Raw genomic sequence first — 15,274 nt, 5'->3', positions numbered from 1 at the left:
CCGGCCCGCAGTGCATCATAAATTGGCCTTAGCTATTTTAGGCCACTGACTTAGACATTGGTTGGAAATGACGCAAAGTTTCAAAATCAGATAATTTTCATGCGGACAGGTGGAAGAAAAAAGGATACATACACATACAAAAAATATAAATGACTAAATAGTGATATCGAGTGGTAGAAGCTCGTTCTATCCCGATTGAACAACAATATACTCTTAATTTTTACAGTTAAAAAGTTTTACATTTATTTCTATCTACTCTACCTGTATTCCTTTCTGCACGGTTCCTTTCTTCTTTTTCTCTTTTTATCTTCCTGTATACTTTTTGGACTGTCATTTATTCGTTCCTTCTGACCCTGTACATTCATATAAAAAAAACTGTCATTAATTACTTTGTACTCAAAAATGATCACGATCAAATTCAATATTCGCAATTTAAGTTTCTATGAAAAAAGAAAACTTAAACTAGAGCTTATGAATCATTTACAGACGAACTGCGAATGATGTATAAATTGTTAGCCCGCATGTTAACGATTTAACGTTTTGTGAAACTACACTGGCCGTCATAAATTAAGCAACAAATGGATTCTCTGGTGCATAAGGAAAGTAAACGCATACTGTGAACAAACTGTTATTGAAATTCAAGAAGCCCCTATTTTACGCCACACAGCAAGGAAAACTACCAAATGAAAGTACACTCGTGGGCAAAAAAATGATGCTGGGCATAGGTGCCACTGAAACTAGAAAACACTGAAGCCGCAAAATGATTGTTTCCTGACACTAATAAGGAATATGATCACCTCGCATAGCAATACAGGATTCACACCGTCGTCTCTAAATAGTAATAAGTGATTGTAGCAGCTCATTTGGTATATAAGTCCATTGTTGACAAAGAGCCCGTTGAAGATCTTGGAGAGTTCGTGGAGGAGGTACAGGGCTTGCAATGCGCCGCCCTAGGGCATCCCATGTGTGTTCGATCGAGCTAAGGTCCGGGGACCTCGATAACCACTTCAATTATTGAATATGGTGTTGCTCCAAGTACTGATCGACCAGTTGTGCTCTATGGGGATGAACATTGTCGTCCTGTAGAATGAATCCCTGACCTCTAGCACGTGCGAAAGGTACAACGTGATGATCCAGAACATCATCCTTATAGCGCTAAGCTGTCACTGTGCCACGCATGAGAACATACAGACCTACATGTCCTCTGAGCGAGATGCCACCCCATACAAGCACACCTGCACCACCATATCTATCCCTTTCAAGAATATGGAATGGATGGTAATGGGTTCCTGTTTCTCGCCTGACCAATCCGAGTCGAGAATCTCTGTTTAGAGAAAATCTAGACGCATCAGTTATAAGTGGATATCTCCCTTACTTTTTGTCGTTTATTATATTCCCCAAATTCCCATTTTATGTGGAATAATGTTCCCGATTCACAGCGCAAAATGTTTGTTAGCAGCACTCTTCTTAGTAGCATAACAGCACTCTTTTTCGTAGCACCAAGCAGAGAGAGTTAGGTAGGCGTTATTGTGTCACACCCGAAAACAAAGACAGTGTGGTGATAGAAGAGTAAAACATACTTGCTAAGAAACAATTATCATCTGAAGTGAATTCAAGGTTCTATGTTGAAAAAAATTTCTTAAATAAACGCAAAATTGTAATTAAACTGAATTATGCTCGTATAGTATGACATCGATAATCTTTACTTACAATTTAATATAAATCAGCATTATGCATTGGCACAGAAATACTAAAAGTGACAATAGTTAGCCGGCGAGAGGAAGCAGTGTGCGCTAGCCAAAGTATGGCGTGAAAGGACGATTTTGAATAAGCTCGCAGGCATCAACCGAAAGAATGAATAAATTGCGAGCATTTACAGTTTTATTTAATAAAATATTGCGTAAAAACATTATAAGATTAAGTTGCAACCATTATAATGCACGAATTATGTAAGCATAGTTAAAAAAAAGTTAATATCGGTAATCAACTTACTGACATTAAACCACGCCGCATTATGGAAGTTTCAAAAAGGAAAATGATGGAACTTTGATAAAATTGTCTTGCATTCAGTATCCATCTACCAGGAAAAAATTTTCTTCAAGAATCCCCACATTTTCCCAATAGCATATTTGCGTGTATAAAGCAGTAAAGTGATGAGTAAAAATAAAATAAAATGATGTGCGTGTTTGTGCCATTCGTGTCAGTAAAAAAATAAGCCGGCACTTCGACAAAATATTATCATTTTGCTATAAATATATGTTTTATCATAATCGTTCAAAAATATGGGCTATTAAAGATATAACAATTCCAATATTCTCAAACGTTATTTTGTATTGAAATATGAATACGTAAATATTTTATTATGTAGCAATAAGTATATGATTTAAAGCTTGCGAAAAATAAATACATTTCAATTCTTTGTACGTTTAGATATTAAATCAAAACGAAAAATCATTTGAATAAATATTCTTTGGGCAAAATCATTACATATGTGTGCTAAAATAATAAGTAAATATTTCTTTTTTTATGCTGATACTTTTGTAAATTTTCTCTTTCAAAATCATGTAACTAAAAACATTAATCATCCAATAGCGCAGTGGTTCAAATCCTAAATTCTATATGTAGCATGCATAGATTTACTTTAAACGAACCATCAGTGGTAAGTAATTGTAGTACAAGGTACAACATTTGTTTAATCTGGCTAATACTTTCTGCTTACCACATCTACCCAAAGTATTAACGTCCAAACAACAGGCTATAACCACTAAACACTTAATAAAACAAACGTTGGTTGGAACGTTTAGTTCATTGGAAAAGAGATCGAAAATCGTCATATATAGGGAGAGTCGGTTATTAGATTTAGCTGCGTTTGCAGGTTTCTTTTTAGAAAGAAACAAGACTCGAGGTAGAAAGAGTAAATTTTAATTGTAGGTCAAGTGTAGATTAAGATAAATATATGTAATAGGATAATATGTGATTTATTACGATGTGATTAGTTTGTATATAGTAATTTAAGTATATAGTCAAGTTTATTAGGTTACGGGATTAGGTAATATTGAATTAGGTTAGTAATATTAGGAATAGGTAAATTAATATAGTCATAGTAATTGTAAGAATAGGTTAATTAGTGTTAAGAATAAATATAACAATAAGTTAAGTATATAAAAGGGTTAAGGAGTTTTATATTAATATTTTGATTAATAATTAAATAGGTTTAGTAATTTATTAGTAGTACTAAAAATGGATTTAAAAGATGTAAGTTAAAAAGTAAATATTGTGATTTAATTTGACAAGTAATGTGTCTTTATGGCATAATAATTATAAATTATTAAATTAATAAGTATAATAAATAAGAATTTAAACTTTGAGAAGAATAAAAGAAGTAAGTCTAAATAATGTGATAATGGAGAAGAATATAATTATGAGTAAGATGCTATCTAGGAAATAAGATCAGAGAAAAAAAAAGGGCAAGATAGAATGAAAAAAAAAATGAGTGATGAAATTAAGGTTTAATGATTAGTTAGTTAAAATTAGTAAAGATATTAATAGAATTAGGCAAACATCTCGAAAGAGAATGATCTAGGTAGGTAAGAAATCACATTCTGGTGATGTTGAATTGGGCGTTTACCAGACCTCTCACGAGAATTTTTATTTATAAATAACACATAAGTCTTCGGCGGCATTAAGGCGGTACAGATAAGGAAAGAGTTACCCATTTGTCGTTCTGCAAAGCGGTGAAATTTTTTTTTTTTTTTTTTTTTTTTGTTGTGAATCTGACCTATTTAGCCAAGAATCTAGAGAGAGCAAAATTTTGAATTATTTTTAGAGATATTAAAATTTAGGCGTAGTAGTAAAGGATAGAGTTTAAATATTAAGAAAAATAGATGTGTAAGAAATAGAGAAATAGAGAAAATAGGTTTTACTATCTAGCTTTAAGTTAGAATAGTTAAGATCTACAAATAGGAGAAGTAGAAAAATAAACTAATCATGAACACTTAATTCAGGAATGAGAGAAAGAGAAGGAAAGAGGAGAGAAGGAAAGATCTGGAAAGAGAAAGAGAATAGAAAAATAGATAAGATAATAGAGATATAGATAGCAAAGTTAATAGAATAATAGAATAATGTATATTTAATCAAGGATGTGACAATCAAGATTATTATTAATTTTGAAGAATTATATTATACCTGAAAATAACGATTATTATATTATTATATTATTATATTATGATTATATTTTATTAATGTTAATATAAAGAAGAAGAAAGCTAGCTAACTAAGTAGATATACTAGTTGTAATAATGAAAAGTAAGCAATATAGAGCTATAGCTATATGAATATAAATAAGAAATAAATGAAGATTAAGTAAGCTTACTAAGAAATAATTTAGGGGAAGAAATAAGACTTGGCAATATCCAGTCTAAAGAGTTACCCTTAAGAGTTATAGAACATACGGAGACGGATTAAAGAATCATGTTTATAAAAATGATCAAAGATGCCGTGTCAAAGATTAGGCCATTTGGCAAATTAATTATTATTTATTATTATTAAGATTATGATTATATTATATTATTAATTATATTATTATATTATTAATTAAAAAACCGATATTGACGGTAACTTGAATAGTTTTTATGTTGAAAGGCCATCGACTAAAAACGTTGAAGTTAATGACCAAGAATTGAGAATTATAGAATTACAGTAGGACATATGTACTAATTACTAGGCATAGTGATTATTGATATAACATCTGAATGTAATAAGTTATCAATTTTAGTGATATACCCGATTTTGTCAAAATAAATAAATAAATAGATAATAACACATTTTGGAGTATGAAGAAGAGTGGAAATTTGAGTTATAATAGCATTACATAATTTTTTGAAAAAAAAATAAATAAATAAATAATAATGATAATAATTGTAGTAGTAAAACAACAAAAAGTTTAATAAATAGGGAAAGTTAAGTAGCTGTACTCAAAATTTGTTTATAGATGAAATTGCGAGCAGGGCCGCAATTTGACTTCAAAAGCCCAATCCCAGATTCGAGGAAATACGAATCTGCTTCGATCAAGACCCTAATCTATAAATATAATTTGTTTACAGTGAATAGTGATAAAATGATTAAAATAATAATAGCAATAAATAAATGAATAGGTGACGGGACACACACATAAAATAAAATAATAATAATGAAAACATTTTGATAAAATAATAAAATTGTCAAGTTATAAATAAGTATGGATTTAATAATAAATAGCAAGTAATAATAAAATAGAGTTAGGTTACTTACCAATAGCAGGTAGAGGACATTTATATAATGGTGAAGGTTGAAAAAAAAACAGTAACACACGTAACATTACCGCACAACACATAATTAAAAATAAATATGCACATTTTTCACTAACACAATGATCACATTGACAACAGGTGAATTCATGATTTGAGTAATTAGAATGTATTACTGCATAAATCTTAGTGCAGTGCATGATAAAATTGAACCGATTGAACATTGCTTGACGTGGAAAGATGTGTGTTAGTAAAAGGACGTTCTCATTCAGGAGACGTGGAACGGATGCATGAGTCGGTCAAGGTTAATCGGAAACGAGAGAAGGAGAAAAGAAAAAAGAAAAAAGTAATTTTTGCAACATCAACATTTAATCTAAAAGCATTGACACAGAGTTGACACAGAGTTGCCAATCAGGTAACTCAAAGTGGGTCAAGTTTGTAGAAACAATTGTGCTATTTCAGTGTTGGTGTGTTTGAGTGTTTGATAAAAATCAATATAGAATAATAGTGAAAGTGCGTAAAATATATTGTCGTGTATGTGAATATACAATTTACATGTGAGTGTATCGTTATGAAGTTTCCTAAGAAAAAGACTTAGATGGATAGAACTGTTAACGTGTTGATAAATGTTGAAGACATAAAGACTTCAAGTAGTTGTGTTGCTACGATAGATGGCAGGTAAATGCAGTGAATTGCTATCTGACATATTTTGCTCAATAATAATGGAAAATACTAATTGGACTTTGAAAAAAAAAAAAAAAAAAAAAAAACGTGAGAACTATTAACTATCAAATTTTTTTTATTGCTCAAACTGAACATTACAATTTTGGCTTTTATTTTTAAAATTATATGTGTAATCAGTTATATGTACTATGAATTAATAATATGGAAATTTGTATACAGGAAGTTCTCCAAAAAACCGATCTTATTCATAAGATCTAGACGTCATCGGAGATGCCTCAGTTTAAAGTGGGGGCGTGTCACGGTACGCCAAAATTCAGTAATAGAATTCAATATCAAAATTCATTTATTTTTATTAATTGGCTAAAAAGAGAAAATTAAAGTATTGTTTATAAATTGAATTGTAGTCAGAAATTAGTTAAGTTGCAGACAGACAGATTATCACACAAGATTACATAGTGCTTATGATTGTTGTTTTCATTAAGTAACAGACACGAGTCTGCAAGTGTCACAAGAGTATAAACAAATACTGAAGCAAGAAGAAAAATGTAAACTCTGTATAAATTTGTGTTCACAATAACACATTCTCAAAATTAGGTAAAATTGTGAAAATCGCAGACGTAAACTGTCTGGAGTTTTGGTCAATGAGAGAAAATGCAGAAACTGCGGTTTCAGCACAGAGATGTATGAACTACGAAATTTGGTAAGAAAGAAACAACAAATTCGTCATAATGAAAATTGACATAAAAAGGTTATGTCGGGCTGAATGAGGATCAGTTGCGAGGGATCCGTAAGAAGATCAGTTCTTAGGATCAGTTCTTGTTTCTGTACAAGTACCACATCGAGTTCCAGTGGAAACCCATCCACTGTGATTGTTATCTACTTCGAACTCCGTGTCCAGGAGTTCGACTCCAGTAAACATCGAAGGTATGTAGTAATACATCTCTGGTTATTCTCAATTGACTGAATCGCCAACAGCTTTATTAATGTGATCAAGCAATTTCACTTAACTAAAACATCACAACATAATACACCTAACTCTACTAAAGTAAAGATAATAAATATCCCATTAAAGTTAAATGTTCATACTCTTAATTAATTTATAACCTTCACTTGTATAAATAAAATAGTTGTTGTTAATTCCCGGGCATTTTGGAAAATGTTCGGAAGACAATCTCCTTGAGACGTTGAGCAACGTCATTGCATTATAGGCACAGCAAGGGGGTTGAAAATATTTAAAACATTGCTTTTTGGTGAGAACATTTCAGTGAGTGACCAATCTTAACAGTGTTTCTCCCTGACTTATTATATACAGCGTATATATTCTATTGTTATTTGGAAGTGAATTACCGTAATTGCGGGCTACTTGGTCCCTTAAGGGGCTACTTGGACCCATACCAAAAACTCGTTTATAATTCCATATGCAATGCAATAATGAGTGAGTTCAGAGTTAGATCCGTCAGACGGGTTCATAATGCAGGCGTACACATATTGAAACTAGTTCTGTGGTAGGCTACGATTGAGCAGCATTGGTGAGAAACGTCGTTGACGAAAAAAGTGTATTTATTGACCGCCAAACTTTTATGTGTGGACACTATTTGCAGGGAAGTGGAACCAATGCTAAGTAAGCATATAAGTAGTTACATATAGGTTAATGAAACTGACATGGTAAACATTCTCATATACAATAAGATGTGTGCGTAATTGCATTATTTATGAAGTGTGTACATATGACCTGGAAAACATGGATATTTTGTCCCACCACATCTTTCGTTAACTTTATCCCACCCCATCCTTTGTTATCGTTATCAATGAAAAATAAAGGTCTGTTGTCACGTGTCACACAAGTAAGGACTTTTTATTATTTCCTTAAGGATACCGGTACAAAATGGCACATCAATATAAAAGATTGCCTGCAGGTCGAAAATATGCTGATTTTTCATAACAACTTGAAGAATGTTTACCAGCAATTCAGTCGGGGAAAATGTCGCAAAAAGAAACAGAAGCTCACTTCAAGATAAGTCGTTCCACCATAGAAAGAAAATTAAAAAACAGGTCAAGGCAGAATCCGGGCCATCTGAAAGTGTTCACTGAAAAAGAAGAATTAGGCTTCGCTAGTCATCTTCATAAAGTTTGTGATTTCGGATTCCTCGTTAATTAATTTGATTTCAGATTTATTGTGAAGTCCTATTTAGCCATGCATGGAAGAACTGTCATTGCTTTCTAAGACAATCTTCCCAGTCGAGATTGGGTGAAGTTATTTTAGAAACTGCACCTCTAGTCAACGACTAGATTCGCTGCTAATATAGATAGGGCTCGTGCAACTGTAGAAGAAAACGTAATCAGCTATTACAGTCATTATATTTGATAGTACCTCTTAACATGTTCTCTTTGTGGTTTGCAGTAAATAAAAAGTATAGTTTTTGGAACACCTACGTCCTACTTAGTTTCAGAGCATATTTCAATGGTTTTCTGTAGGAAAATATGGCGGTGGGTTCAAGTAGCCCGAACGCGAGTCTTACGTGGACCCATTTTTTACAATAATCGCCTGTGCTTTGTTTTCAATATATGTAACTAAAACTGTCCTCGATATGTACAATAAAGCCTGTAGTTCCACTTAATATGGGTTATGACAATAACTTTCAAGTTTTCGTGGATGAAAACAGGCCGAAAGAACGAATTTATTGCAAAATTGGATCCAAGTAGCCCGCATCTACGGTAAGTGCTTTCTTTAATCATTTATGGAGATACTAGCTGACCAGATTTTCGAGCACCAGAGTGGCACCAACTACATCGCTTTTTCAGTTCCTTATCTGTACTTTCACGCGCCTGAGTTGTCGCAATGTCTCGTGCATCGTGGCCAGTTGACTAAAATTAACATAAATTATTTTCCGTATGTTTGTATGTGCATACAGGTGAGTTAACTGAGTGGTTTTTAGAATGAACTGCCAACACTCTTCAGTCAACCACTGCAGCTCGTACCTTGAGCTTTGGCGCTCAGGGAGTTTGACTCCGATAGTGTGTGCAGCCACCACGCACGTTGCGTTGGGAATTAAGTATGATTTTGTGTTAAGGGGCACAAGCTATTAGCTGGCGAAGGACGTTTTCTTACGGCTAGCCCCAATTAGTGAAGTCCCAGGTTCATAAACCTTGTGCACGTCGACTCTTCAGGACTGTTTGGAGTAGTAACCAGGATACTACGTGGGATTACTCCGGCGATCCTTTCCCAAGTGCTAATCCCCCAAGTGCGTCAATGGTGTGAGAAAAGTATTTATAGTGTAATTTCAGACATAATCTCATACATATAAAGGGCTACAGTGCATTAAAAAGGAAAAGTGTTATTTTAGTGATGAAGATTATTATACATATTCTGTGTTAAGTGTTGTGTTCTTTCCTCTTCGTTATTTTTTTATATAATAGTATTCTAATAAATAAGTATAGTGTTATTTAATCCAGTGTGTTTTCGTTGTTTGTGTGAGTGATGTTTGTGTGCGTTATGTTCTGGATGACCGTCTGATCGTCCGTGAGGTTTTCGGGACGAGACATCCGAACCTCTCGGCGCCTAATGCTCATCTCATCATTGAGACCGACGAGCGATTTGGAAACAATTTGTAACCCCTTCTCGGAGAGGTCCTTCATCGTCCTATCCAGGTAAGTTCTGGTCTCAGGAGAATACTTATTGGCAGGACCACGGAGGACAAAACCACGAACACCGAACTCAAGTTGGTTACAAATAAATGGCAGCCCAAATAGCGACCCGACAACTGAGCGGTTACAAATAAATGCAGCACGAACAGCGATTTGATCCCTGAGTAGTTATAAGAAAACACTGTGAAATATTAATTTGTTTCAAACAAATCTGGGAGGATAAGTTACCAACTCTTCTCGAGATATCTATCATCTTAACACGACTTTTCCTTCTTTTGGTTACATAACCAGTATTGTTGCATTTATGTGTCATCAGCTCCCATACCTTTTAAACAATCTGTTGTTCGTTATATGGAAGGGGCAAAACGGGTACCTGGAAACTCAGTGTAGTGTGCATCTTACGGCAAGGGGTCCCACTTTAGATCTGCGACCAAGGGAAGTTTGTGATTAAGAACATTGTATCTATTGTTCTTTTTTTTTCTTTCTTTCTTTCTTGTAGGATACTTCCATTTTCTCGCAAATCCTCATTTGATCAATTCTTCCAAAATCATTATGTATTATTGTATGTCTGTCTTCTTAATCACACAGCTCATGATTGTGGGATATGAACCTGCGGATGTAATGATTTCATTTAATTTCCTTTTATCCACTACATTCAGTGTCTACTGTACTTATGCAACCACGCACAACACACCAAAAAAACCTTCGCCATTTTGATTTTATTCAAAACATTGATCGTCTGCCAACAACATTTTGCTACTTGGTGGGATGTTGTTCTATCTGTCACGAATCCGACCTCTCTGTCCTAACGGAATGTCCGGGATCCCTCACTTCCTGTGGAGAACTCCCTTGCGCCGTCACTGAACGATTCAGGATCATGCATTTTTGAATAGAGCAGATTATAAGTCTAAGACAATAACATGCCGCCCCCAAAGCTCATTTTCCCACGGTTTTGGACAGTCCTAGCTCTGAAACTATGCATTTTTGACCACGGGTTCATATGAACTTCTTTCCTTATTTTGATGGGAGGAATCAACTGTTTCAATTTGTCGGTGTAGTTCATTTACATCCTGTCTATATATATATATATATATATATATATATAGATATAGATAGATAGAGATAGATAAGTGTTCCTAAGACGTATTTTCCATTGAGTGTTTGACGAAGACAACGTTAAGTTGTTGAAACTGTAACACTGTATGTTAGTTTTACTGAATACGTGCATCAAGCTCTAGTCAGAAAGTGTTAGATATTTATGTAAGAAGTTCCAGAGTCGTAACGGATAGGATTAATACAATTGTGTGCTTCAAGCAACTGTAACGTACGCACAGAAAATTGAAAACTACTGTGATTGTGAATTGAACAGCTTATGTGACAACGCGAAGCCACGTGTTACTAACGTTACCCGTGATTTCCATTATCTCCCTTGCCTGAAATATGTTAATATATACCTCAATATATACCTCCCTGTTTTTAGGGCATTGTACCGTCAGATTAACATGATTACCATTTGTTTGAATCCTTAGGAGCCATTTGCGGAGACGACCATTCCGAATACTCGACAAGGTGAACTATGCACTGACAATATTACGTGGAGTTATTTTAATTAATTATATGCCAAATAGAATGTGATCATTAGACTGCAAACAACTGAAACAAAATTGAAATGTTACGGAGAATATCATTTTCTACAACTATAATAGTTTTTGTACACCACGAATCCACTTGTCGAAAGCTAGGATCGAACCAGAAACCCTACACACCAGACTGAGCGCTCTATCACTCAGCCACCACCGCGGCACCCGACATCTATGAATTCCAAGCGATAGTTCAAAAAATGGTAGCAATTATGTACTTCAATGTGTTTCACAGCATTGATGTGCCCATCGCAAATAATAAGGTTACTACGAATCCCTTTCCAAATTGCAACTCACACTATGACCTGCTGCTGTATTTCACCATAGGATGATGGAACTGTACTGAAAGGTGGTCTGTCGCTTCCACAACCATTATTGACTGCTGTCCAAGATTTAGCAAAACTCCAATTTCATCGACGAATGCAATATAGTTACATAAAAATAGTAGCTTGTTGCACAAGGTGGTGGCCAAATAACGACTGCGTATCATTTGTAGCTTTGTAACTTTTTTCTTCCATTTGCGACGCACCCATTCAATCCTGCACTTGCAAATACCGCTGGACAGTTCGTAAGATCTATTAACCTCGGCTTCGATATCATTGGTATATTTAGACAGTTAGGTCTACGCATGTCTTTCCGTCCCATCCCATTTAAACTTCACTATTATCATGTCAACGGTAAGAAACATAGTACTCATGATACGCTGACTTCTATGTCAAATTATACAAACTGCGGTAAACTCCGTCAGCTCCTCACAGCCAATTCCATGCGCCATGTCACTATTTGTTGTACTGCATGCTCGTATTTGTTGGTATTTCTATGAAATCGTATTTCCGTGTGAGGGTCTATTTACTTTGCAATAAGCATTTTTCATGTTCTTTGCTATTTCTTTCTTTATATATATATATATATATATATATATATATATATATATATATATATAAAGAAATAGCAAACCCCCCTTATGTAAATGACGCCCCCCCCAATTGTATATCCGTAGGTGTTCTTCCATGAAAATAATCTTCTTTTCGATTAATTATTGCACCCCCTCAAACATATTTATATAGATTTTAACCCCCCAAATATTTAAATGACGCAGTTTGCGTCATAGTCCCTCTTTGTGGGCACCACTGATATATATGAACACTGATCACCAGTTGAATTAGAGACACCTGCCTAATACCGTGTAGCACCACCTTTTGCTCTGATGAAGGCGGCTATCCGCTGCGGCATGGACTCCACGAGGCGCCTAAAGTGTTGTTGTGGCATCTCAATCTATATCTGATGCAAAGTCTCCCGCAGGTTGGTCGGAAGAGGGTCCACAGCCCGATGATCATGATGGCCAGGGAAGTGTTGGCAGATCAGAGGAGTGCTCATCAAACCAGTCTGCTGCCATCCTAGAGCGGTGAGACAGCGCACTTTCCTGGTAAAATATGAGGTCACTATATGGATGTTGCAGCCGAGCAAATGACAGGACATGATCATCCAGTAGATTACGGTAGCGTTCACCTGTGAGGAACTGTGTCACACGTGTTAGGGAACCCAATTCAGTCCACGCCAACATGCCCCAGATGACTATACCACAACCACCGGCTTGCACAGTTTCCTGCTGGCACTATGGATTCATTGCCTCGTGAAGTTGGTGATGCACCCGTATCCTTCCATCGGCATGTATCAATGTGGAACGTGACTCATCTGTCCAGGCAACCTTTTTCCACATTCCCACGGTCCAGTGGCGGTATTCCTTTCTGTCCATGCTAGACGTTGTTTCCTGTGTTGTACGGTTAGAGTAGAAGGAGCACTCGCATGGGCCGATGGCTTCTGTACCCCATGACGAGTAGGTAGTTGAGGATTGTGTGGCTACTTACATGGCATTGATGTCCTACATTGAACCTCTCCGTGATTTGACGCACTGTGGCACGTCTATCGGCTGTTACTATGCGGGCCAGTCGGCACCTACACCTGCCGTCGAGACAGAGGCGTCATTTAAGGGGGGCTGGAGGGGGTAATTGGCCTCCCCAGAGAGTTTGAGGAATACATATACTTTAATTGATTGTCTATTAACATACTAGTACGAAACGTGGAAATCTTATGTCGGTGGTGCTCTTGCCCCCCTCAAGCAAAGTCTGAATTGACGCTCCTACGTTGAGACGCCCCTGACCGCGGCAGTTTGCCTGTGCGGGTGTGGTTTTACCGGAACACAGGTACTCACGATACACCCTTGACACAGTTGCCTTTGGAAATCCGAAGGCCGAATCTACTTCCGAAATCGAGCCACTCAGTTGTCTAGCCCCTACAGTTTGACCACGTTCAAATGCACTCAGGTTCTTCGTCTTGCCCATAACACACTGTACTGACACAGATACCGAGAAAGGAAGCACACGGCAGAAGTATACGCGTGATGCGTTTCATTCACATGCACTTGTGGAGCCTCTAGGGGGCGGTTTCTGCAACTGTCCGGCTGTCTCTAATTCAACTGCTGATCAGTGTATATTATAGGTAAAATATTTATATTATTCTTATAATAATGTTGTAGTAATTATGTTTTCAATTCAGTACCAGCGCTGGGAAATTAAAGTAATTTATTTTTAATATTAATTAATTAATTCTCTATAATAACTGTTATGCTCATTTTCTGCATATTGTTATATGTATATATGTGAGAATTAATTAGATATTTATCTTTACAGCTTTTAAAAAAAATAATTTTAATTTGTCGAGAACTTTACTCTTCTAGACGTTAGCTAGCTCAGATATACTGCCAGCACATATCTTTTTTTTTTTTTCCGGACAGGGGAGGTTTCCAGATCTGTATAAAAGAAAGAGCGTTGGAGCTCTTGAAAATTGTTAGATTGCAGTTTAAAATGGGAACAAGGTAGGGATAGAATTAAAAGACGATCTATTGGTTGCAAGAGGCAAGCGAGCTGCTTCTGTAATGAAAGTAAGGCTAGAGCAGTTTAGCTCTGTTTCAATTTTTTTTAGTGTCGATTCTCGGTCTGTATTCTGGGTTAGGAGACGAGGACAACAGCCGGTAATAATAGCTGCGGAATATGCTTTTTTTTTTGGGGGGGGGGGGGCATGCAGTACAGGATCAGAAAATTCTGTATGTATGGTCCGGAATTTTTATTATTAGAACTAAGGCTAGGAGTTCGGTCCCCGGATAGAGAATTCAAATTTTAAAATGGCTTACTTCTTTAGCAGGGAGAATTACAGATTTTTTAAAATTTATTTAGTTAGTTTTTTTATTTTTTATTTTTTTTTTTTTTATTTTTTTATTTTTTTTAGGCAATGTCCATTTTGGGCGAGTGATGTAACTTAACTGTAATTCTTAACGTTTAGGGGAAGGAGATGATTTCTCGAGGATAATGTTAAGCTGTTGTAATTGAAGACTAACCTTAACAACCGAGCTTTAAATAAAGTTGCTGAATTCCTAAATGAAGGAAATTTTCTTTTCGTAACCTGTTTTTAATTTTGTGCTAGCTAGTTGATTTCCTTGAGGTTTTCGCCACCAGAGGGCAATCCGAAATTAGAGTCTTAGGCCGGACAGTTCTTAGTATGATGAGTCTGTCTTTACAGAGGTTTAATGTTATGATGGCCTGAAAGTAGACGCATGTTCAAACCTCATTTAAAGAAAAATGAGTTTTCTATTAAGGCAAGCTTTTGGATAGAAGCATTCAAATAATTCAAGGTTTATTTAAATGGAGACCTCTGGGTAAGAGAGGTGAGCTTGGCTTTTAACTAAGAGATTTTAATTTTTTTTTTTTTTAATTAAGGAATACTAATCTCATTTCGATTTAATTCTGAAATCAAGAATTTTGTCAAATTGGATGAAAAGCCTATTTATAAACATTTCCCTGAACCTGGGTAATATGTAGTAAAATATTAAATGCTCGTTAATTACCTAAACAATTAGCAAACATTAATTTTCTTTTTTTCTTTTTATGTAAGTCTCGAAGAAGCTTCGAAGAAAGAAGTAGGAAGAAGAGTAAGTATATAAATCAAATAAATCAAATATATATA

At 35.4% G+C, this 15,274-nt stretch overlaps 1 protein-coding gene across 7 annotated transcripts in view; it reads right to left on the bottom strand.

Annotated features, from left to right (window-relative positions):
- Positions 1–15,274, bottom strand: part of LOC145673820 (uncharacterized) — a 234,519-nt gene that overhangs the window by 143,514 nt on the left and 75,731 nt on the right. For all 7 annotated transcript variants that reach the window (XM_081743587.1, XM_081743592.1, XM_081743586.1 and 4 more), the window contains one exon: positions 262–353. In XM_081743587.1, the coding sequence (XP_081599713.1) occupies positions 262–353 (92 nt within the window). The remainder of the gene's footprint in view (positions 1–261; positions 354–15,274) is intronic.

The sequence above is a fragment of the Thermobia domestica genome, chromosome 17, assembly GCF_964235325.1.
Source record: "Thermobia domestica chromosome 17, izTheDome1.hap1.1, whole genome shotgun sequence".
Classification (NCBI taxonomy): domain Eukaryota; kingdom Metazoa; phylum Arthropoda; class Insecta; order Zygentoma; family Lepismatidae; genus Thermobia; species Thermobia domestica.
Note: the sequence above shows the minus strand (reverse complement) of the source record. Positions and strands in the feature narration are given on the sequence as shown.